This window comes from Charadrius vociferus, unplaced genomic scaffold (genome assembly GCF_000708025.1).
Source record: "Charadrius vociferus isolate BGI_N301 unplaced genomic scaffold, ASM70802v2 scaffold960, whole genome shotgun sequence".
Lineage (NCBI taxonomy): Eukaryota > Metazoa > Chordata > Aves > Charadriiformes > Charadriidae > Charadrius > Charadrius vociferus.
The window spans coordinates 79,185-103,703 of NW_009646519.1; the positions used below are offsets into that span (position 1 = coordinate 79,185).

The 24,519-nt window shown below is 42.0% G+C and overlaps 1 protein-coding gene across 1 annotated transcript in view; it reads left to right on the forward strand.

Annotated features, from left to right (window-relative positions):
• LOC104286510 (puromycin-sensitive aminopeptidase) overlaps positions 1-23,612 on the forward strand; it is a 36,181-nt gene extending 12,569 nt beyond the window's left edge. The window contains exons 3-23 of the mRNA XM_009885112.1: positions 2,860-2,937; positions 3,991-4,112; positions 5,035-5,142; positions 6,089-6,289; positions 6,745-6,841; positions 6,947-6,980; positions 8,414-8,528; positions 11,099-11,263; positions 12,342-12,446; positions 12,749-12,809; positions 13,614-13,723; positions 14,366-14,429; positions 15,042-15,181; positions 16,719-16,853; positions 18,299-18,518; positions 19,108-19,250; positions 20,053-20,109; positions 20,600-20,707; positions 20,971-21,126; positions 21,232-21,279; positions 23,124-23,612. Of these exons, the coding sequence (XP_009883414.1) occupies positions 2,860-2,937; positions 3,991-4,112; positions 5,035-5,142; positions 6,089-6,289; positions 6,745-6,841; positions 6,947-6,980; positions 8,414-8,528; positions 11,099-11,263; positions 12,342-12,446; positions 12,749-12,809; positions 13,614-13,723; positions 14,366-14,429; positions 15,042-15,181; positions 16,719-16,853; positions 18,299-18,518; positions 19,108-19,250; positions 20,053-20,109; positions 20,600-20,707; positions 20,971-21,126; positions 21,232-21,279; positions 23,124-23,276 (2,420 nt within the window). The 3' untranslated portion in view covers positions 23,277-23,612. The remainder of the gene's footprint in view (positions 1-2,859; positions 2,938-3,990; positions 4,113-5,034; positions 5,143-6,088; positions 6,290-6,744; positions 6,842-6,946; positions 6,981-8,413; positions 8,529-11,098; positions 11,264-12,341; positions 12,447-12,748; positions 12,810-13,613; positions 13,724-14,365; positions 14,430-15,041; positions 15,182-16,718; positions 16,854-18,298; positions 18,519-19,107; positions 19,251-20,052; positions 20,110-20,599; positions 20,708-20,970; positions 21,127-21,231; positions 21,280-23,123) is intronic.
• Positions 23,613-24,519: the final 907 nt, after the last annotated feature.

The following is a 24,519-nucleotide window of genomic DNA, read 5'->3' on the forward strand; positions in this document are numbered from 1 at the left end:
CGAATTCAAATACGCTGAGGAGGACTTCACATTTGGGAGAGCAGGAGGGGGAAACTTGATATTCGTTGTCAACTTTTGGCAGAAGATCTGCATAACGCGCATTCTTCTGTATTTCTCAGTTTCAGTAGGTTAGAGCTATGATCCTGAAGTTTTGTTTGTTTTCGGTATCAGATTGTTTCCATTAGAAGCTGTAAAAAGATACAAATGTTTTTGGTTTGCTGTGGTCATTTTAAAATACGCGGGGGGGAGTGATTCTGCATTCTTGTACTGATCTTTATCAGACGTTTCTCAGGTTTTCATGTAGCCTCTGACCACAGGCTGACAGCTCAGCATCTGCAGGTTGTCCGGCAGCAGGATTCCTCCCAGGCAGGCTAACATCAATTTCCGACAGGTCTTCAGCCCCTCCTTCCCTCTGGCCGAGGTCGCTAACATGCTATCGCGGAACAACAGGTTTGTTGTCTGTCGGACTCTAAAGATGACCGGGGTCAAAATTCATGGGATTTAAGCCATGTAGTCAGCAGTCAGCTCCGCTCTGTTGCTGGGAGCCCCCTTTCAGACGAGTGTGTTGTACGTTAGTGTTGTTTCCCTGAATATCTTCTCTCCGACTCTCATGTAGTATCTCCTTTTCTGCCTCAGTATTCCGCAGAGTTATGAAAAGAAAAGCTACCCCTTTACTTTTTGTTGCTCGTTGCCCAACGCTTGCTGGCATTGTGATGTCCGTGGCGTGTATTCTGTTTAAACGGTCTATCTCATCCCTCTTACAGTTGATTTTAAAAATCTTGGAACTCCTCAGTACAGACCAGCGGTCTAAAGTTCTTCTGCTTGATCCTGTAAATAATTTTTTTTTCTTGAATTTGTTTCTGTACTGTATTTTTATTTTTTTTTACAGCTAGAATTGTTTTATTGTAAGCATCTCTGTGTTATGTACCCTGACATGGTGGTTAACTCTGATTAAACGCTGAGCAGAGCACTGTGAAACCAGTAGTTACGACTAACGCATTCGTGCCGTTTCTGCATTTGTGCTCTTTGTGAGCAGAGGTTGGTATTAATGCTGACTTAAGGCTGAAATCATACTATTCCACAATAAATAGCACTTTAAATTTTATAAAAATAAAAACATGTTTCCAGTCACTTTTGTCACATATGGAACAACTTAGCTGAACATCTTGTGAGTGTGCTTGGGCTGCCTCTGAAACCGAATACCTGGATTCTTGTAGTGATACTTGAGCGTGGAAGACAGGTCGTTCTGTAGATTAAATGGTTGTTTCAAACAAGCTTTGTCATTCAGAATTCCATGTCATGAAGAAGTTGACATAGTGGTACATTTTTCTTTTAGGGTGTTCACCTCTGTGTATCACAGCATTTCCCAGTATCCTTTTCTGCCCTTTTTTCTGTGACCATTCAAAACTAGTATCTATTTCAGTAGATAACTGAAGCTATTCACTGATTCTTTCTCCCTAGGTCAATTTTGAAAGTACCTGAAAAGGTTGCTAGACCCTTCCTAGCATTTTGATATCCTGGGTGCGTTTTCACTTCGGTTTGAGTGGCGTAAGTGGGATGGGACAGGCAGCTTGTACTAGGAATGCTGTTGCTTTAAACTGGTCTGTGCCTTTCCCAAACCTTTCAAAACTATACTGAACTGCCAGGTGTTTATTGTATTTATAAATCTAGAATTATACATCAGTATGTCTGTACGGAAAGATGTATTGGGGTGTTCAGGCTTGCCAGATTTGGTAGTTCAGGATGATAATGCGTGGTAGAAAGCATCGCTCATTTGTTTCGGTGCGGATTTGCGTTCCTTAAAGATAGCCAGTTATTGCGGTGGTTGAGAATAGAGTGACATGGGTAGAAGAACTTGCAAAGTGAGGTCCTAACGTAGCTATTTTAGATATTTTTTTTTGGTTGAAGGAGCGTAGATGTACATCACCTTGGATGCAGCGAGTGGGACTTGATGAATTAGGAAGGAGGAAGCAACACCAGGTGTTCTCTCTTGGCTCTGCTAACTCTAAGCTGCAGGACAGTTTAATTCCCGTGCGCCGATTCCCTCCCCCCATCTACCCAGCTTGGCCTCACAGTTGGGCTGTTTGCACCTACAAACAGGTCCTGTCTGTGTGAGTGCCACACTGCTTAATATTCTGGGTGATTTTGGACGCCCTTGCTGAATGGTGTATAAACTCCAAGGTAGGTCCCTGGTTCTGAAGGCAATTTTTAAGTAAAATCAACACTGGGTTTTCCTTTGTGGTTCAAACTAAACAAAACCACCTTGCTGTGGATATTAGCGTGCTTTTCAAAGTGAGATCCACAAATTAGTTTAATAAATCATAAGCATCCTGCTTGGAATAATTAGTAAGAATCCTGCTGCGCTGATGTAAGCATTTAATGTCGAGGGCAAGTTTTGTGCGGTATTTTACCATTTGGCGGGTTTTTGGTATTTGGTACCAGCATTCCTGCTGTTGTACAGGATACTGCTCTTAACTGCAAGTTTACAATTTAACAGTCCAGCTTTCATTACTCAGCACGGCAGAAGACTCCCCTGCCACGGATGAGTGCAGAATCCCAAAGGATAGGACGTATGGCAGGGGTGGAAGGAGCACGGAGGTGGTGCTTTGAGTCTGTGGCTGTGTAGTCTGGTGTGAATGTGGGAGATTTAGTTGTCTGAAGCAAAATAATATAACATGGAACTCTGACAACGGGTAGTGTTTCTGTATCGTGCTGGATTATTCAAATTCTTCATTGATTTATTCAGTAACTACATCATGTTGTTGGATTCAGCTAATTGAGTTCATTTTAAATGTTCGTGAGTTACAAAAACACCTCTGGGGCTTATTTTGAACAAAGTTGTCTGTTTTTCTGTTTCAGAGGTACATGCCACAGGGTTCAACTATCAAAATGAGGATGAAAAGGTTACTCTCTCCTTTCCCAGTACTCTTCAGAAAGGTAAGAGCTATTTCCATGCTTTCTGTTTGCTTCAGCCATGTGTTTAAGATGTTTGCACTTGAAAAGGCTGGAGTAGGACAGCTCTGTCTTCCCTGAAGTTTCTGATGGCGAATTTAGTGCTCCCTGGGGAGTCTGTGCGCTATAAGTCACTTTGTGAGCCTCTGGAATTGGAAATGTTGTTTCACTATTGGTGATGTTTGCTTCCAACGCCTGAGGTGACTCTAATTATTTACCTGCTATTGGGAGTTAGGCTCAGAAGCTACTTAGGTTACAGATGATCTGTTTTCCTCTTACTGAGAATGAGCTAATCTGAATTACTGCTGTATTTTCCTAGGCATGAATGTACTAATTCTTTTGAAGCTGCTACGGGTTTGGGTATTTATTTTTTTTTTGCTCTGAGGAGTTTGTTGATTGCAATTCAGCTCCTCAGTTTGAATAAAGCAGTTTTATTTCATCTTGACAAATAATGAAGATTCCAGGGCGATAAAACTTCAGTGTTTTCTTCTGTGGGGTATTGGCATGCTGCCTCTCTGATCAAGATCAGGTTTCCCCTTTTGCACTGAGACATCGAGGGCAGAATAAATCCTGAGACTAATTGACTTACAAGCTTGAACGCAGCCAGTGCTCCATCTTGGCTTTTGTAGAAGATTTCGTAGGATGCTATTATTACTCAGCAGCCATCCTATATTTTTGCAAACTTTACTCAAAGGTAAGGATCGTAGGATCAGACTTCTGAAACGGCTTAAGGTAGGTCTCTCCTGGTTATAGCGTTGAGTTCAGAAGATGAGAACAAATACTGCAGCAGCCTTCACCGATCAGGTGCTAAAATGCTGTGGAGAGCCTGGCGTTGCCTGCATGGCTCTGCTGGAGCTTGTTTAGTGTGAAGAGAGTTTGAGGGAGGCTGGCAAAAAAAGCGATGGGTGGAGATGAGTTGAAGGGACATCTTTCGGAAGGGCAGTGGGCCAGCTGAGTAGCCTGGCCTGAAGGTCCACTCCAAATAAATGTTCTGTTTGGCGCATGCAAATAACAATGACCCATCTGTTTCTGTTACAGGGACAGGGACGCTAAAGATCGACTTTGTAGGGGAGCTGAATGATAAAATGAAAGGTTTTTACCGAAGTAAATATACCACCCCTACTGGAGACACACGCTATGCTGCTGTCACTCAGTTTGAGGTATGGGCTATATTTCTGTTTTCAGGGAATGTCATTATTAATATAGGATTTATTCTTAGAAGCAGCAAAGACCTGATTTCCTAGCTTTAGCTATACCCTCTGGGTAAATTTCAAAAGTCCATATTTATTTGCTTCTTGCTTTTAGTGCGGATGGGTAATACTAAAAGCAGCCTTAGCATTTATGTTGCGACTTGAAGGTCAGTCAATTCTGGATCTGGCAAATTCCCCAGCCAAGGATCATGCTGATGTGTGATGCATTGTATATATACAATAGCTGCAATATTTAAAAACAGCTATTTATTTAGATGGGGTCAAATAACTGTATAACTTTCCTTTGTGAAGTATATTATTTTTTTTAATGGGACACTCTGCCTTTATCTCAGTGTCTTAATGACATCCAAAATGTGAGCCAGATTCTGTCTCAAGTATTATGTAAACCCTGCACATAATGACAGAATTTTATACCATATTGTAATTTCATAGTTATCTGCCTTGTTACGTAAAAACATGGAGTACTTACCTCGTACAAATAGAACATTTCTTGGGTGCAGTCTGCTGACAGAATATAAATAGGTGGTCTTGTGTGTACGGTCTCTGAACGCCTGGGTGCCCCCTCTGCTTTCACATGACTGAGCTTTGCTCCTGTCATGACTCTGCTAAATTTTGCTCAGACTGTAGAATTCCACCAGAGCACAGAGTTCTTTCCAGCTGCTTATTTTTTTTAAAAAAACCCAAGAGTGAAATAAGTTATCACAGTACAATAAAATAATCTAATGCAGAGGTCAGGAGTGTCAGTGAGGAGACTCCATACCAATGACTAGCTGTCATTCACCCAACTTCTCGTCCGTAAAATGTGCTGAATTTTTGTGTGTGCTTTATTGCCACAATCTATTTATTCTTCTAATGCTCTTATTTCCTTCAGGCTACTGATGCTCGCAGAGCTTTCCCTTGCTGGGATGAGCCTGCTATTAAGGCAACATTTGATATTTCTTTGGTGGTTCCTAAAGACAGAGTAGCTTTGTCAAATATGGTAAGTTCTTGATGGGCAAGGAAAGAGTGTTTTAAATAAAACTGTAATAATGCCAGCTGATTATTTGATAATTGATAGTGTGTGTTGGTACCAGAGTTAGGAATATGGGCTGTCTTGGTAGCTAATACTAAGCAGCTCTAAATTGGGAGAACTTTTTAGAAGATTATATTGTGATGTCAGATGCTAGCACAAAACCTAAATAGGTTGAACAAACCACAGCCGTGTTTGTTTAAGAAGAAAAAGAAAAAAAAAAATCTTAGCATATGTCATGCCACGTGCCACTTGATTAAGAGTGACTGGGGAAAAAAAGCGCCTTTGCGTGTTTATATAGCTGTTTATATAGCTACATAAGCAGAAATAGCACTTGAGATAAATAAGCGTGTTTTCTGCCCTAGAGGATTTTTGACCGGAGCTGGGGTAAAATGTGCAAGTGGAAGTACCTCTGTCGCAAATAGAAGTGGGCATTTTCAGGTTGCGACTTTAAACGTGGTGCAAATATTTCTCAAAGATGTTGCTGGAGAAGAGAAAGTCAGTTTAAAAATAGACTTTTTTACTCCAGTAGCTAACTTTCATAGTTACCTGTAAAGTCTAGCCTTGCCCACTGACCACATGGTTATGGTTTCTGTTTCAGAATTTAAAGTGAAAGCCTGGTGCCTAATTGGGATGTGGGTAGTACTCTCTTTGGAGGACAGTAGCTGATAGCTGATGTGTTCAGCTGCCTTTGCAGTAATGGAATATAACATATATGTTACAAAAACACACCTCCATATGTGATGGGGTGTTTTTACTTAGGAGGTGAACTTCGTTGTAGTCTGTATTTTAAAATTGTAAAAGAAGTCTATTCATTTTATATGCATGACTCATAATGATGGACTAGTTAGTCAGATGTATTGTGTAATACGGTTTCACTTCCATGAAATTAACTGATTCCCTTTCATGTTCAAAGAATGTCATTGACCGGAAGCCCTACCCAGATGATGAAAATCTGGTGGAAGTGAAGTTTGCTCGCACCCCTATAATGTCGACGTATCTTGTAGCGTTTGTGGTGGGAGAATACGACTTCGTAGAGGCCAGGTCCCTCGATGGCGTCTTAGTGCGTGTTTACACTCCTGTTGGCAAAGCGGAGCAAGGAAAGTTTGCATTAGAGGTAAATGCTCTCAGGGTGACTTCGTTATTGCTGTAGCGATCTCCGACAGGGTGGACGGAGCTCTCTCCTCTCTTCCGTCACCTAAATCCATGCAAAGCTTGTGAGGGTGGTTTTTTTGCTTTAATGGCTCAGAGAGACTGGGCTTGATATTAAACAGAATTGCAGTTGTGGACAAATGAGGGTGTATAATGATGAAAACATACGGTTTAATTCAGTTCTGATTTGGCGATGTAGCCTTTGGTCCAGAGATGCTGAGAAGTACTGAAGGGAAGGCTACAGCCTGGGAGAAAAAGGGGATGGGAGTCTTCCAAACCATTGTGCTCTAGAAGCTGGGAATGGGGTTTCTGGAAGAAATCTTGTGTATGCTGCTTTCTTAGGCTAGTTTCAGTCATAAATTTTCAAGTTTTACCAATTGTTCCAAGTTAACATAACATTTCTCCTCTTATTTCTTACAGGTTGCTGCTAAAACTCTGCCTTTTTATAAGGACTACTTCAATGTTCCTTACCCTCTTCCTAAAATTGATCTCATAGCTATTGCAGACTTTGCTGCTGGTAAAGTAACTCACTTTATTGATGAACTGTATTTTATTTGAATTTTAAACATTTAGGAAGAGGTGTGTATCAATATCAATAAACCTTTGTATTTATTTTATAAAGGTGCCATGGAGAACTGGGGCCTTGTTACTTATAGGTATGCTGTTAAAATACTGTCTTTCCCCCTCTTTGTTCACTAATTCTTGGAAGTAATTGGATTAGTTTTAGGGAGCTGTAATTATTGGGTATCATCCCAAATAAGATTGAGTAAATACCTTCAACTCTTGCTTCGGTTTGGATAATTATAACTTCTGCAGCAGCGTGCATTATTATACAGACCTTAGGAAGGCAAGAATGAGCTATGACAGCTACTGTCCAGTGGTGTGAGATTTTTAAGTGTCTGGCAGCACTGCCTGTTCTACAAGAGAACCTTCTTGGCTGCATTTTTCCCCGAAAAAGTTATGTACTTACTGACACAGCTGGAAGAGTTTCTTATTTTATGTTGTCGGCAAGTTGGTATATTTAGCAGCCACAGTATAACCATGTGGATATGAGTAAATCAAAAATATTAACTTGCCTTCCTTTTCAGTTTTTTTTTTTGTTCATCTGGTCAAGCTTTTGTACTTGTGCTTGATATTATTACATTATCTGTGCTCATTGTTAGAATGATTTTCCTTCATTTTGTACAACATTGGTCTTGTAAGCTTTGGACTTTAAATCCCAAAATAGTTTAAATTTCTTCTGCTAAACTTTTAATTTGGCCTTAAAAAATTGAAAAGGAAATTTGAGCCCAGGTTTAAAATCTGCTTGTCTACTTATCACAATTCTGATGAAATCTGATACTTTATTCCCTGTGGGGGGGAAAAAAACCCCAACTTTGTCCTGGATGAGTAGAATTTTTGGAAGCCTTTCTTAATTGTGCTGTTAATTTGCCCCCCCGCCTTATGCTCAGTTTGGCACGCTTGCTTTATCCCTTTGGGGACAGAAGGTTGGCATAATCTGCAGGCACCATCTATGTTTTGAGATGCGTATTTTTCCCCTTTGAGTTGCAGCAGTCCAGAAGTCCTTTTTGACTGACCCACTGAGTGCTGATGGTGCCAGGGGTGTTCCTAGCGGAAGGTTTATAGGAAGCCTGACCTAGGGAGCGCTTGCGTGTGTGGAGAGTCGTGTGCATCTGCAGTGGCGAGTGTAACACGGCTGGTTGTGCACTTGGAAGAGTTGGAATTCCTTTGGGGATGAGGGAGGCAGAGAAGATTTGCAGTGCACACATCGCGCAGTGCAAAGGCAGTTGCAGTTAAGGTTCCTAGATTATGTAGGCGAGCTATTTTATAAAGGATAAACTTTCTTGTTCCTGCCTGGGTTTTTGCACTTGTCTTCTTGCATGCCGTAAGGAATTATTGCTCCGAAGCATTCCAACAGCTGTGGAACTTGCCAAAATAATTTAATGTCTAAACTGAAATAGTTTTTGGTTTTTTTCAATTGTACTGATCACTTCTTAGCTTGCTTAGGTAATTTAACCTACTTTTGATTGTGTTTTTTTTCCCTAGGCATGTACCGCTCTGTTCAGTTATCTTTCTCTCTTAAATACAGGGAGACTGCATTGCTCATTGACCCCAAAAATTCCTGTTCTTCATCTCGCCAGTGGGTTGCTCTGGTTGTAGGACATGAACTGGCTCATCAGTGGTTTGGAAACCTTGTGACCATGGTATCTAACAGTTACAAGTTCTTCCAGTTTTCTTTGACATGTGCTTCATCTCACATGTGTGTTCACGTGCCCCTTAATAGTAGGCATGCTGTCTTTAAAATAAATTAAAAAAAAATTATAAATAGTGCTTTATCACAACTTTCTGCTTTACTAGCGTGTTCTTCAGAAGTATTCCTACATCTTTTCTGTGTGAAGTAATGTTCAGTTGTTTGAATATATTCCGAGGTAGAGCTAAGCAGGTGTTCCATGGGGATGAATTTGGCTGGTCAGATTACCTAGAAGCAATAATCCACTGTTTTCCTTTCAGGTAGGGCTGGTTCACTCGTCAGGCTTTTGTACCGAGCAGGCGTATCGGTACCAGCTCAGCATTGCAAATTGTTCTAGTCCCATAGCTGAAAAGTTGCTCAGTAGTAACTCCTGTGAATTACTTTGGATATATGGGGAGCCAGCTGTCTGCACGGCCTCATGTTTAAGTCACTGTGGTAGGAATAAAAGCATATCTGAGGCAGCAAGTCTGAAATCCGTAAATAAATTCCGTTTAGTGCTAAAAACTGAAACCTGTATCTGCCAGAGCTTCTGCTGTTAACAAATGGCTTCAGCTTACTCTGTTAATTAGATCTGACGTTCCTTTTCCCAAAACCCTGCAAACAGATGCTTGAATCCAAATACTTCGCAGGTTAAGAAGTTTCCTGTCTTGTAAGAAACCAGTGTCTTTGGTAAAAAAGCGTGGCTTCTGGAGCCCCAAATCTGCATTGTTCTGGCTTTTAGGCTGTTTAAATGAAGTGTGAGTAGATGGAGGGAAAAACCCAGTGTAAATATTAATTATAACACTAAGGAAATTTGTCAAGCTTCTCTACAGTGTTGTGCCTCTTAAAATCCAGTGAACTGTGTGCATTCCTGTTTGTGGTGCCACAAGTAGCTTCCATGTGAGAGCAACACAATATTTAGATGGAAAAGTAACACTAAAGTAATGTATTTTTAGCTTTTAGTACAGTTGAACAGCTGGAAGCAAGGAGAGCCAGCATCATGTGGCTAGACAACACTGTAGGATGCCAGTAAATGCCTTGGGGACCATGAGCGACCCAGGAACCATTCGTGGTCCTTCAGACCATTGACAACTGTGGCAGTAAGCTTGAGAAAGTATAATTTACAAGAATCTCTAAAATTTATATTGAATTGGCTTTTTACTTTCCTTTTGAAGTTCTAGGTCTTCCAAAAATTTTCTTTAAGAATTTTTTTCTTCTCTCATTATGTTATGTTCTGTGATGCAACTGTGGAACATGAAAAGACATTCCAATGTTACTTCTCAGTTTCCAGAAAGTCACCTTTTTCTCCTCTATGTTCTGAGGGGCACACGGCGCAGCAGAAAGCCTCGGTAGCCTCACTGGTTGAGTTTGCCAGTACCAGATCTTCTTGGCCAGCACAATATGCCAGTTCTTCTGCAGCAAAGATAAATGAATTCAGAATACGTCCAGGGGAAGAAGTAGATTTGTGAGCAGTTAGGTTTCCAGTGGGATAAGAGAGAAAAACAGGGAGGTGAAAAGATTTAGAAGTCCAACCTAATTGCCCAAGAATCTATTTTGCAGTTGCATTAATGCTTTGGCACCGATCTGTGTGTGTCGGAACCTTGTCTTGGAAACAGATGCGATCAGAAATGTAAAAGAAAATTGGATAGACTCCACTCCAAAAATAAAGCGGGGCTTATCTGTGTAGAGTTTCAGTAACAGCTTTCCTTATTGAAATTCCACCCTCCCTGGGGTAAATGTTTCATTCACAGTAGAAGCAGTAGTTCTTTGTAGAACGCTTACTGGACTGATTCTACATCCTGTTCAGTTTCTTTTACTTAAGGGCCCGTATCATCCTAGCCCTGCTCCTCTGAGCTCACCGCCCCATTTACAGTTAGAGAATGGTTGGTAAGTGCCGTTATGGAAAAAGGGTGTTTTCTTCCTCAGTATCCGTAGCTTGTTTCCTTATCTCGCCTACTTCAGCTCAGTATTAGAAATGAAGGGAAGAATTTTTAAATGTCATCGTAACATTCTTATCTTAAAAAAAACAAAGCCCACCTTTGGCTGGCGAGAAACAACTTTTAACTGTTCACTAGATTTCAGGTTTCCATAGGCTAGAACACTTTTTTTCAGATTCCAGGTTTTCTCCTTTGTGTGAGCATACTCTTTAGCGAAAACACCAAACCCAAACCCAAACAAAATCGCTCTTCTGCAGCTGCTGCTATTCAGTTTGAAAAAGACACTGTCGTCGTGTTGCCCACAATCCTGCAGCTTTACTGAACTCTGGCCTTGCATCTCGCCGCCTCTTTTCCCTAGTCCAGCTACCATGCCTAGCTGTTCCCCTCCATGCGGAGTTGCTAAAACTTAAGACAGTTGTTGAGTGCTGATTACTCTTCTTGGGCTGATGACTTCATTATAGAGAGGAAATTGTGCTTACAAGTGTTACTCGTTTCCCTGATTTGTACTAAACTAGGCCATTAACAGCTTGTCTTTTCTGGAAACTTCTTGTCGATTAAATGAAGCTCTTGGAATTTTGTTCTTCATTCTGCCTTCTTATCTTTCCAGGAATGGTGGACCCATCTCTGGCTGAATGAAGGATTTGCCTCCTGGATTGAGTACCTATGTGTAGATCACTGTTTCCCAGAGTACGATATCTGGACTCAGTTTGTTTCTGCTGATTACACACGAGCTCAAGAGCTCGATGCCTTAGACAACAGTCATCCTATTGAAGTAAGTTCTGTCTTTGCTCTTGATTGTCTCCCTTTTGTCCTTGTCACCTGGGTGTAAGCTTTTATTTTTTTCCCTATTAAGAAAAAAGGAACTCTGCAGTCATTCACGATGCAAAGGAAAATCTAAGGTTGCATTTGCACTTAGTGATTTTCTTCTGCTTGAATTAGTATTTCAGCAGTGAGGTTTGAGCGTCTGAAGATGGCTTCTTCTGGAGTTGTTCTGCTCTGCTGACTTGAAATGGCAAAGCTGTGATCAAAACTCATCATTATTTGTGTTTTGTTTTGGTTTCTGATCAAAGTGGGTAGTTTCCTGGCCCCTTGAGAACAGTGGCAGTAGCTGCTCACTTACTCCGGTGCTCAACAACATACACCGAAGTGCAGCATAGCTCAGAGGCCAAGATACCAAGCTTTGCTGGGCTTGTACTGGTTTCTGTCTGAGGCCACTTTAGGTGTTGCTGTGTTGTACTCCCAGAACTGTAAGTGTGATGCAGACAGTCTTGAAATAAGGAGGATCTAGCTGGGCTTGCTGCTTTGGAAACCAGGCAGTAGTTCAGTGATGAAGAGACAGCAGCAGCAGCGAGCTCCATTACAGCAAAACTGGGAGCTGTGCTAAAAGAAAACTCCCTTGTCGTTCCTAGAGATCACCATGGACAAGTTTCCAGTTGGCTTAGGAAGTGTTTGAGGTAATAGATGTTGGGAGATGACCTTGCTTTGTACAACAGGTCATTTTAGAGCGAGTAGGTATTGTTCACTGTCCCAGAATTAAACAACTTCCACTGTTTGGTGTGTTTTTTTTATTTTTTCCACTTTTGGGTTAGTGTTTGTTTAAATACCAAAACCTAAGTTAAAGGTCCCTTCCAACCCTGACCATTCTGTGATTCTGTAAAGTACGTTTAGGCTATAAACCAATCTTAACCCGGCCATATGTGAATAAGCTTAATTGACTGAGTGCAGAGATTGAAATGCATGTGCTTTCATCAGTGAGAAAATTCAGCTCCTTAAACACTAGAACAAGGAAAATCAAAATCTTTTATGGCAGTTAAAATTGTCCTCACTGTTAATTATCCCGTTTACCACAGGTTAGTGTTGGCCATCCATCTGAAGTAGATGAAATATTCGATGCTATTTCTTACAGCAAGGGAGCATCTGTAATCCGAATGCTACATGACTACATTGGTGATGAGGTAAAGGTTGTTGTTAAAAAGCCAACTGTAGATTGTCAAATCTTTTTACAGTTAAAAATGCCATTAAAAAAAATTAAATCTATGTATTCTGGACTTTGAAAACTTTTCTGCAATTTGTATTTGGAATCTATTTGAACTTACCTAGGAGAAATAAAATAGCGGGAAAAATATGGGAGGAGTTACAGGTGTACATACTGATCCTAGGATTCCTTGGCCGATTCTTGAATATAAATGCAGCATGGAGGGAGGATAGAAAGGACCTCCATTCCAGTGCCATTACATATTCAATTGTATGTTCCCAGGACTTTCGGAAAGGAATGAATTTATATTTAACGAAGTTCCAGCAGAAGAATGCCGCTACAGGTAACTGGTGGTTATTACATGCTTAAGAAGAGTGATTTCTGGAGACAAAATTTTTAGTGCTAAAGCGGTGGATACTTAAACAGCTGTTTTTTCCACCTGAGATAACTGAAATGCAAGGAAATGATTGGCTTGTTTCCAGTTTCATGCAACGTGTCCCCTGCACAGCCAGAATTCAGGATCCTCTCAGGGTTCTCTGTCTCAGCAGTACGCAGCTGAGGTGAACTGAAAGGGCTGCGTTTGCCGTTGATAACCACATCTGTGTAGTAATCTAATTTAGAAATCGAGTGTGTTGATTTGCCATGCAAGCCTTTTGCAAGCTTCCTTTTGCAGTATTGATTGCATGTGTGATTAAACAGTTCAAAGTCTTGTCTAACAGTGCTTTCTTTACTTAAACCTTTTCTGTGTATCAGGCCTAGATGTGGAAGCGGAACATCATGCTTTATCAGCCAAAACCAGTCCATGTTGGGTCAGCTCTTTTGGCATAATATATGAAAAACTTAAGGAAAAGATTCTTCTATTTGCCATTTTGAATATTTAATGCTCATTTGCATTATACTTGATCACAAAGTGTATTGCTTGCATTTTTCCAGTAGTAAAGAGGCTTTCTTTTCCCCCCTCTCCCCCATGAGCGGTGTAAACTATTTCCTCCTTCTTGCCTACGATAAAACCACGACCCAACCCATGAAGGGCAAACTGGAGTAATAAATGACACAGCCTCCCACCCTCCAGCGCCCGTATAGTGTCCTTAATCTCGTCTGACATGTCAAGACTCCGGGGGTCCTTAGTCAGACTTTTCTTCTGCAGAGGACCTCTGGGAAAGCCTGGAAAAAGCTAGTGGTAAACCTATCGCTGCCGTGATGAATACATGGACCAAACAAATGGGATTTCCGCTCATTTACGTGGAAGCTGAACAGGTAAATGTAACTCCGTGTGTTTCAGCACTTCAGATCAAAAGTTCTGCCTTTTACTGTGTTTTAGGATCAAATTTAGTAGTAGCCAATTATTTAAAAGATTCTCTTTGGGGAGGCAGTACAGTGGGTTGCTTTGTTTAGTGACAAATCTGTTTCTAAGGGAGGGGAAGCGCGGCTCGCTTGAGGAACCAAGCGCAAGTGACACGGAATTATTCCACAAGCGCTCTAGCTCACGTGCCTGGGGTTTGCTGACGTAGCCTGTTGGCTCTTCGCGTGTGAAATGTGTGTTGGGAGGAGGGAATATCTGACTTAGCTCCCCTTGCCGCACGTTTTGCTTCTCACTCCAGTTCAATTATGCTTATTCTACAAGATTGCAGGGTGTGAGGATTACTGGCTAGAAGCTGAAGTCAGACAACCAATTCAAATGAGAAATAGGGCATGTGTGTTTTATCAGCAGCAGTGATTAACGCACTGCAATGATTCTCGAGGTAACTCCTTTTTCTGGAGGAGAGTACAAGTTACTCTGTTTAACAGAGGGCACATGAATGTACTGGGATATGCAGAAGCTGAGATTAGATGTTTTGATGATTCCTTTTTCTCTTTTTCTTTTCTTTTTTCTTTCCTTTCCCCCCCCCCCCGCCTCAGCAAGAAGATGACAAAGTGTTGAAGTTAGTCCAGAAGAAATTCTGTGCCAGTGGACCATATACTGGTAAGATGAGTGCTAAGGGCAGGAATGGAGAGTTTGCTGCTTTTCGTGCAGTGGCAGCAATTTTGAGAGATGAAACCGCTGCCCTGCAGAGCAGGCAGATGTTCTGCTTGGATTCAGATGTTTAAGTATTTGTTAAAACTAGAAAATCTAAGGTTGGATGTTCTCACACGTGTGGTTTCCGTATCCTTCTTGCATGGAGAACGGCATTCATCTGCAGTCTTTGGTTCAGTTTTCATTCTGAGATTCTTCTCTCCTGATGTCCAGTTTGAGGCCAGTGCTGCCATCTGAGGAGCTCTGTGAGCTGCTGGTTTTATAGTAGTGCTGAAAGAAAAATGCCTCATATGGAAACCAGCTCTCTCTTAAGACAAAGATTCCACCCATCTTCCATGCTTAGGGAAATTAATACTTGCCCTGAAAGGTGATTTAGAGATTCTTAGTTTTTAACTCTAGAACTGCCATTTTCCTTCAGATGTGTGCCTTTTTAGATTTAAATGTAAGTAGCCTTGCTTAAAATGCTGCTGAAACCTGTTTGCACATCAGGCAGAGTTTCTCGGTGTTGTGTGCATAGTTTTTTTTGCCTTAGGCCTTCCTTTTTATTGTTTCTTCTTGTAGGGGAGGATTTCCCCATGTGGATGGTCCCCATAAGTATTTGTACAAGTGATGACCCCACCCGTGCCAAAATGCAAATATTGATGGACAAACCAGAGCTCACCTTGGTTTTGAAAGACGTCAAACCAGATCAGTGGGTGAAGGTGAGTTGTGACAGAGGAGAACATATTACTGGGAATAAGTTTGATTGTCACTGTAACGTTCCCTTGCGTTTCATGTTCCTCTTCTCTTCTTCTTTTCCCCCTTCGCAATCTTGTGTTTCTTATGGAGGGGCCTCTCTGTGCTGCTCCTGAATATTGGCTCCTCTCTATAGTGCTTGCTTAGTGTACTCCTCTGCCTTCCACGAGTAGTCTAGACAATGTAAACTCGAACCTTTTAAGAGTCTGAGCCTGGAAAAACAGTGTGCAATTAGAGGCAGCTTTTGAGTTGAAAGGTGGTGGCTTTTTTGGTATCCCATGGCAACCACGGTTTAGTTAAAGTCCATCATGAGCAAAAATAGCCCTGTTTATCTTTCATTAGTGTGAAGGTTTTCTACTGGCTATTGCCGGACAAGTACAAATCTATACGTGAAAAAATTTGCTGTTGGGGTCTACTGCAGACACCAGTCAAACTGAACTGAAGAATTCAAAGGCAGCGAGTAGCTGGGACTAATACTGTGGGAGCTACTGAGGCTGAAGAGTAATTGTTTCTAAGCTGAAGCTGTATTCTGAGAGGTGACTCTGAAATAATATTAAGGGTTTGTCTCTCTGAATATTAATCAAATCTTCCCATTTAACTAATATGGGCATTCCAGGTGTCCGGTCTGAGTATTCTCTTGAATCACCATATCTATCTGGGTCCTCCCTGGTAATAAAGAGGGGCATGGAATGAAGAATTCTGAAAATGCCCTGTCTAAATGAGGGTAAAGTTTGCTATTTCTGCCTGAAAAGGCAGTAATCCAGCTCAGTCCAAGGTGAGTCTATACGGCTGCTGGCTGCAAAGGTTGTCAGCCTGTGAGGTTTTTAGTCAGTGCCGCAGTCCTGAGAACCGGCAATCGGACTGACCAAAATCATAGCAGCGGCAAAGGGGGTGACTTCCTGATGAGCTCAGCCATGTTTTTGGTTTATCTTGGGTACTGTTGTTCAACTAACCACAACGTTTGGCCACCTGCACACCGAAATGCTGGTCGGTAGTAGCGTATAGCTAGTGTAGTTCCTCAAGCTGGCTGACCACGACGTTACACTGGGCAGAGGTGCTCACTCTCCTTTCTTAAGAAAATGGGTCTATCAAAATTGAATGGATGGGAATGTTGTGGGAGAGAGCTTACCAAAGTTAAGATTCTAGCGCCTGCAGTCTCCTGCATGTTATCTTCTTGGTGCACGACTACCCTTAGTTCAGTTAGGATTTACCCCCAGAAGAGAAGTTTCTCTTTTCTCCTTGCTCCTGGTTTTAACTCTGACCTCTGTTGCCTTATGCCAGCTCTCTCTCGTCTTCCATACCTCTTAGTGAGCGTTTCATCTTTGAAATCTTTAGTCTTTCTCCCTTACTTATGATTTATTTTTTCTTTTTATTTAAATGATAGTGACTGACTTCTCTGAGCTGCAATGCTTTGAGAAATTTCTAGTGGTCAAAAAAAAATAAAAAGCATTTCCTTGTTTGTTCCTTACTTTTAATTTTTTTAACTCTTCTGGTACTTTTCAGTTAAACCTTGGAACAGTAGGGTTTTACCGTACTCAGTATAGCCCTGACATGCTGGAGAGTTTAATACCAGCGATCAAAGACCTCTCCCTACCCCCTGTGGACAGGCTTGGCCTGCAGAATGATCTTTTCTCTCTGGTAAGCAACCCTTTGCTATTCTGTCTAATAACGAGAGCTACAGTAACTGCAGAAATCGGTGTCTGAAGAGTCAGTCGCGGGTTCTGGAGGCAAAGCGCCTTTGGGATTACTGCATATATCTAACTATTCATTAGCTTGACAAGTTCTAACTTGCATTATAAGACTGAAATCCTATGGAAGCACTCTGTAACTCCTGTTGCACTGTTCTCTGTAGAGGTGTATTATACTGTATTTTTTCTTTACAAAATTGTTTTGAGAACTCGCTTTCTTTTAAATTGTCAAAAGAAGGATATTTTAATGATCCCCTCCGTGATTTTATCAAATACTCTCAGCACCGTGTGCTTTATTCAGTTGGGCTTGTTAGAAGTGTCCTCCCTGGAGGAGGTGGCTGTTGGGGATTCTTACTGTGTAAAAGCGAGGCATGACGCCCAAAGCAGGTGTTGCTAGCTCCGAACAATTAGTACAATTAGTACTCTGTATTGCAGATTCCATGTACTTGCTGACTAGCAAGAATAAGAAAGTACAAGCTTCTAAAAATGTGGGTTTGATGCCCTGCCTCTCTAGCTTCAAAGCTCGTAACTCTTGTCATGGCTTAGTTGAAGGGGTTTGAAACTGTAGCCTGAGTCATTTCCCAAATATCGCAAGACTATTGGGACAGAAAAATTGAGCAGCTAACACGTGTAGGAACATTGTGTTAGACTCCTCTTTTGGTTTCAGTTTTAATCATGTTTTTCTCATAGGTGAATATATCTTAGATAATAAAAATTGGTCTTCACCTCTTTCCTGGTACTGTGAATTTCTGGTCTGGTTCCAGATTAACAAAAATCTGAGCAATCTGGTTGGAGATACCTGATGTAGGTATCATCAACTGCGCGAAGCGTAGAAGTGTTTTCATGATGCTGTGAAGCAGTTAATGTAAAATTTTCCTGGCAGAGGTGGAAAGGCAGTACTTCTTGTACTAATTCACGGGAAAGAGGAAGCAAAAATGACTTCTGCAGTTTGATACTCTCAATTTAATGAAGAGCAGAACTTAAATCTCCGAATCTTCACAGTTTTTAGTTAAAATAAGGTTTTGGTGGGTGTAGTATCTGGCTGAGAATAACTCTGGGGGTTTGCTTTTGCTTGCCAGCATTGCTGCAATTTTGTTAAGTCACTTAATCTCCTTGTCTGTTTCTTGTTTGCAAAATGTGCTTATAATTATATAGCTGCCTCCTTGTAAAGTGCTTACCTGCGTATAAAAAGCATTGTGTGCAGTGAGCAGACAGCGAAGGTGCTCTGACTAGTGTTAACTCAGCTTGGCAGAACCCCATGACGGAGAAAATAGAGTTTATACGCAGGCTGTGCAAACTGAACGGGGAAGGCTGTAAAATAATGATGTGATGAGCTATTAAATGTCTTAATTCTGTTTGAAAGTAAGATTAATCTGTGTCTTTTCCCTCTCCCAGGCCCGAGCTGGAATCATTAGCACTGTAGAGGTTCTAAAAGTCATGGAAGCTTTTGTGAATGAACCCAATTATACTGTGTGGAGCGACCTCAGCTGTAACCTGGGGATCCTCTCAACTCTCTTGTCCCACACAGACTTCTATGAGGAAATCCAGGTGTTCGTGAAAGATGTCTTTTCACCAATAGGCGAGAGACTGGGATGGGACCCCAAACCTGGAGAGGGTAGGAAACTTATGCTGTGAAATCTAGTCGTGGTTTTGGAAAACTCATGTGTAAATAAGCCATCGATATTTTGGGAAAGGGGAGAGAAGGGAGGAGGAGGAGGAGTCTGAAGTAGGCACTCAGGGGTATTTTTATACTTAAAAACGGACAGGCAAACACAAAACCCCAAAATAACCCTTTATTATCAGGCACAAGTTAAAATGGTAAAACTTTTCCCTGCCTGGTCACTGACTGATAAAAATTCTCTGCTGTAGTTCTGCAACTGTTGGAGTGCACGAAGCTTTTAGACTACAAGGATGGAAAGCCGTGTACACGCATGTTTACTTGTCCTAGTCAGTCCTGTTGTAGATGCAAATGGTTAATATTACCTCAGGTTACAGTCCTCTCTTGACTCTTGCTGTAAAAAAATCAATGTGTTCTCCAGTTGGCACCAAGGAGAGTGAGGAAAGGCCTAAGTTCTTTAGATACCCTCGAGCATGTGGAAGGATTGTTACACAGCTCTGCCCTCATCCCTCTAGGTGAAAGAACACTTAATTGCTGAATTGTGTCCCCAAATAATTATTTTTTTTTCCTCCTACTCACTCATTAGGTCATCTAGACGCCCTTCTGAGAGGTCTGGTCTTGGGCAAACTAGGAAAAGCTGGACACAAGGCAACATTAGAAGAAGCCAGACGCCGTTTTAAGGACCATGTGGAAGGAAAACATATACTGTCAGCTGATCTGAGGAGTCCTGTAGGTTATTGTAAATGTTGGTTCCCAAAAAACTGTCCCCACTCACTTAGCGCTGTGTGCACTGAACTCTTGTATTTCCAAGAATAGGGAGGCTAGAGGAAACCAGTGTCAAGGTATGAGACCAAAGACCAACTGGTTTTGGCAGAGGTGGTGGGAGCTTGGATAGGTCCGGTTATGAAGAAAATGATCCTGGGGAGCATGGTACAAACATCCCAGTGTTTCTTGAATCAAGTACGCCTCCTCTGTCCTGGCCAATACTTAGTCATGAGTAATAAACTCAGCTGTACTCACACTGACTGCCACAGAACAACTTTGGTCTCTAGATTGTGTTGCTTTTTGGGTTTTGAAGACTGTTCAGGTGCAGTGCTGAACCTGAGCCGACTGCTACTCATTTACACCCATCCGTGACCAGCCTACGTCCTCCAGGTTTCAAAGCACTGTGGTGAGCTGCAGGGATCGTGGAGGAGTTCTGCAGGTGTCAGCTTGGCCCTGCAGAGCACGAAGTCTAACTAGGGATTGAGTTTACGTGAAGTGTTTACTAGCTAGGTGTTCGTGGTACAAAGACTTCGTGTTCTGGTGTTTTGCTGTGGTTGAAATTACCAAAATTATACTGAAATTGAGGAAGAGGGAAAGGAGTTGATGCATCTTTAAGATCCGATCTTAAAACGTAGAAGGCATCGGTGCAGGTATCTTCCAGATCTGTTCACTTGTCTGAAATCTAACCCAAATACGTAGAAATTGATTGTTGCATTTCTGGAAGTGTGGGTTTTGAAGGACCTTCCTTGTTTATGCTCTATCGTAGGTATATGTAACTATTTTGAAGCATGGAGATAGTACTACTTTAGACACTATGCTGAAGGTGAGTGCACACTCTGTTGTTAACACTGCCAGCTGATGCAATGAAAAGCTGAATATTCCACTCTACAAGTTCCTCTAAGATGTAGTTTATCTGCGAACAGGCTTGATCTGATGTTTTACAGATGATGGGAACACTAGGGCTTCATCATGGTGTTCCTTGGTCCGTGCGTAGTGTGAAATTGCCACCTAGTGGATTGTTGCGTGTCTCATTTTAGGATTATTTTTCATTGCTTGGAGGCACGGTCCTACTTGACCTTATATAAACAGTGGTGAAGATCAGTTTATTACTAATGGTAATTTCTGCTGATTTATGTGTCATGAGGTCCGTAATGTGGACAGCTGCAGGATGATTCATGAACAAGTGTAATTTGTCACATATTAGGCTTGAAGACTAATCTAGCAGCTCTAGCGTATACGGGACGTTCAGCGATGCTAGGTGAGAAGTCAGCGATTCATACCAGGCTCTAACGTTATTCACTTTGGCTTTGAAGCTTCACAAGCAAGCAGACATGCAGGAGGAGAAGAACCGAATTGAACGAGTTCTTGGAGCCATCTCTCAACCAGAACTGATTCAAAAAGTTCTCACCTTTGCACTTTCAGTAAGTTATTGGAAAAGCTGCCGCTTCCTTACCTCGTGAGAATGACTAGTGGGTGGTGACGGAGTGTAGAGCACTGCGTGCGTATAATGCGCTAGAGTAGGAGGAATAGTCGTAACGATTAAATCTTTGAGTTGAATCTTAAAGCCGGGGCGGGGTGGGGGCACGGGTGCTATTGTTGACGGATTCAGCATAGAAATGCATAAAGCCAAGATGCTGTATTTGTTGAAACGGTCTTGAACACTTCTCTGCCTTTTCATCTTCAGGAGGAGGTACGTCCCCAGGACACGGTATCTGTTATTGGTGGAGTAGCTGGAGGCAGCAAGCAGGGCAGGAAAGCTGCTTGGAAATTTGTAAGGGACAATTGGGAGGAACTTTATAATCGATACCAAGGTGGATTCTTAATATCCAGACTAATAAAGGTATGTGCGGCGCTGAGAAAAGTCCTGATCACACACATAACCAAAACTACACTGTTATATTTGAAATGCTAAATGTTTACCCTTGGTTAATTTTTTTTCCTTCAGCTAACAGTGGACGGATTTGCAAATGATAAAATGGCCGCAGAAGTTAAGGTAAGAAATTTTAATTAAAGAAGTGATTAACTTCATCTGTGACAAACATTGCGTGCTCTAGACCGTAGGCACCTGATGGAAGAGCCATGAGTTTCTGTGCGGTTTTTGTTTTCGAACTGTGGTTCTGCCTCTAACTATTTTGACTGTCCCTTAATTGCGCTGCTTTAGGTTGAGTTATTTTATTGAAATGTCTTAAATGAGCATTTTCACAAAGCAATGTCCAACTTCTGTTCCATTGGTTTCACTCATTTAAACTTTTATAAAGTCCAGCATGGTTCGTGGCAGTGGTTTTGAGACTCCCAAAAGACAACCTTTAAAGATAATTGTGGCAAAATTCATCGTTGTTACAAATTCCATGGCAAGCTGAGGCTGATGCCACCGCGCTGTTCCTCCCCAGAGTGATAGGGCACATTTGGGGCTGGCTGTGTTAGCACCCAGGCGCTCCTGGGGAAATTTGTGCGGCAGAAATTGGCTAAATTCCACGCTAGATGTCCAAGTTCTATGCGGTTGTTTGTGCTGCGCGCTAAGAGCGAGGCTTTGACACACGGCAGATTGACGTGTTTGCTGAGAATCTGTCTGGAAGGTGGTGGCTCCAGGTGATGTGGTTTTATTACGGGACTCGGGCATCCCCCCTTACCCGGCAGTGTAGGTGCTGGTCGAGGTAGCGTTTGGAGAGTGGGTGTAGGTTTTATTATTTACTCCTTGCCTGCACTTTTACAGGAACTCCTCGGAAGAAATTTAAAAATATGGCCCTTAATTATCACTTTCCTGTTAGGAAAGTGCTCGGGAGGAATTCTAATTTCAAAGATATGCTGAGCCAGGAGCTTTATTTATCTTTTTTTATCATCTAGTGATCTCTTCTTAGAAAAGATTTAGTAGCATAAGTGATTTTACAGACAAATCTTGCGCTACAGTTAATTTTTTTTTTTTCTTAAAGAACACTTTGCAAAACATTTATCAGAACAATCATCCATAACTAAATCTTAACTACTTTTCAAGAGAACTTCCTGAGACAGTCGACCCAGCTTTTAGCTGGAGTACCTAACACGTCTGAGGCTCGATGTCACCTTGTAGCGCGCATTAGTGTGAGGTGATCTGCCAAAGAGTGGGAAGAGCCTGCAGGTATGAAGATGGGGGGTGACCCCCGGCTCTGCCGGCTTATTCTACCCTTTAACCGCTCATAAAGTGCACAGTCACGGCAGCCTCTGCTGCAGTTTTTCCAGCGTCAGCGATTCGCAGGGGATCGATATTGTTGATTCTGGAGGAAGAAATGTGAGAGCATTCAGCAAAACTCTTTGAGCGCTGCTGGTGCTTGGAGGTCATTATGCAGCTTGGAAAGAGGCCTAGGTAGAGCGCTAAGAAATCGGATACCCAGACAAATGCTTTTGCAAAATGGCCTTAGGCTTCCCTTAGTGTCTTCTTCCAAGTATCCAGAAATACACACTTGATTTGCTGCTGGTTTGTTGCCTCCCAATGAGGGACTGAACTCATCTCTTGAAGTGCCGCTTGCTGTCCCTGGCAGCGAGGACAGGACAGGACAGGAGGTGGTGTCTGGGCTGGTTCGTAGAAGTGCTACAGTGGCTTTGCTTTAGCGGAGAAATGGAGGCGTTTTGCCGCCCCCACCCTGTACTTGGGATTACGCCTCTTGCAAACTCAACAAACACCCTGCGAGTTTTTCCAGAGTCTGTGATGTTGGTGGGAGCAGACAGCGTGAACCGTAGGCAGACAAGGAGCATCATTCACAGAAGCGTTTCTATATAACCTAGGGAATTTGGCGACTTAAAAATATAATCTTGTCTGTGCCTGTTTATACCCTTACGGACGATTGTGTGCTTTTTATCCAGGCCTTCTTTGAGAGTCACCCAGCTCCATCGGCAGAACGCACTGTCCAGCAGTGCTGTGAAAATATTCTGCTGAATGCAGCTTGGCTGAAGCGGGACGCCGAGAACATCCACCAATATTTTCTGCAGCGCAAGGCCCCACCAGCCATGGTGTGAATCCCTGCATGCCACCGCTGCAGTCCTGCTGCCTCATCACGGGGAGAGGGAGGAGCTACCCAACAGCTGATTCATATGCCAAGAATTTGGAGTCTTTTTCTCAAGCCAATGGGGATTGGACAATGAATGTAGTTAACTGGTTCCTGCTCACACTCCAGATTTAAATTCTATTAAAATTATCAGCAATTCAGCAAAAAAAAAAAAAAGAGAGAGAGAGAGAGAAAAATCTGTAAATATGATAGTAATAAAATAGAGCATAACAAAACTGTGAAACTTCCTCAAGCCTTGTCAGTGGTTAAAATATTTAACACCCCCCTCCTGACACTCTTATTGACAGATGTTCTGTTTTTTACACCCTCCCCCAGCCCTCCCCCCCAAAAAAAAAGGAAACTATCGGTTTCTAGGTCAGTGGAATTTTGTGGAGAGTCTGGGGCAGGAATGGGTTAATGCCTCCGAGCGTTGTGTGGAACAGGTCACTGGGAAAGGCAGGTAGCTGGTATAACATAGAGTCTGTGCATCATTCTAAGCGCAAGGTTTTGGGGAGATGTTCCTGCAACCCCCCCCAATCCAAGGATAGTAGGTTCCCTCCCTTTTGTGTTACCTCTCAGCAAAAAGAAAAATGTTCTGTTGCTCTTCGGTTTTTCTCCTTGGTTCCACTCGCTGATGTCCTTCTTAGAGATAACGGAATTGTAAGGAAACATCTTTCATAGCCACATTAAAGAAGAGAAAGATTCATGCAATTTATTTTTTTTTTTTTTCCCTTACTAAATTGCACCCTCAAAATGCATGCAAACGAGGAGATAACTGCTGTGTGACTGGTTCTCCTGGCTGCTGGTGGGGCAGGTCTCTTCTGTTCAAGACACCGTTACTTGTCTAAAAGATCCAGCTTGTTCAATCTCCTCATGGCCGTAGCAACACTAGCTTTTCGTTCCTTTCTGTGATGTTGATGGTAATTTGATTCAGAAGCCTTAAATTAGTGATGACTGGCGTGATGATGAAGTCTAAGCTGTGTGCCATCATTTACTTCACGAAGCAGCGTGGTCTACTAACAGACACAACACCCTCTAATACAAAGGTTGGAGTTCCATATATTTTTTTTTTTTCTTTAACAGGAATTCGTATTTGGTGTGGCTTAACTGTATTTCAGAAGGTCATCAGACTAACTGTCAAGACTGCTTCCCTGAAACATTTTTGTGCTATTGTTTAAAAAAAAAAAAAAAAAAAATTTAAAACAGTTGGCGTT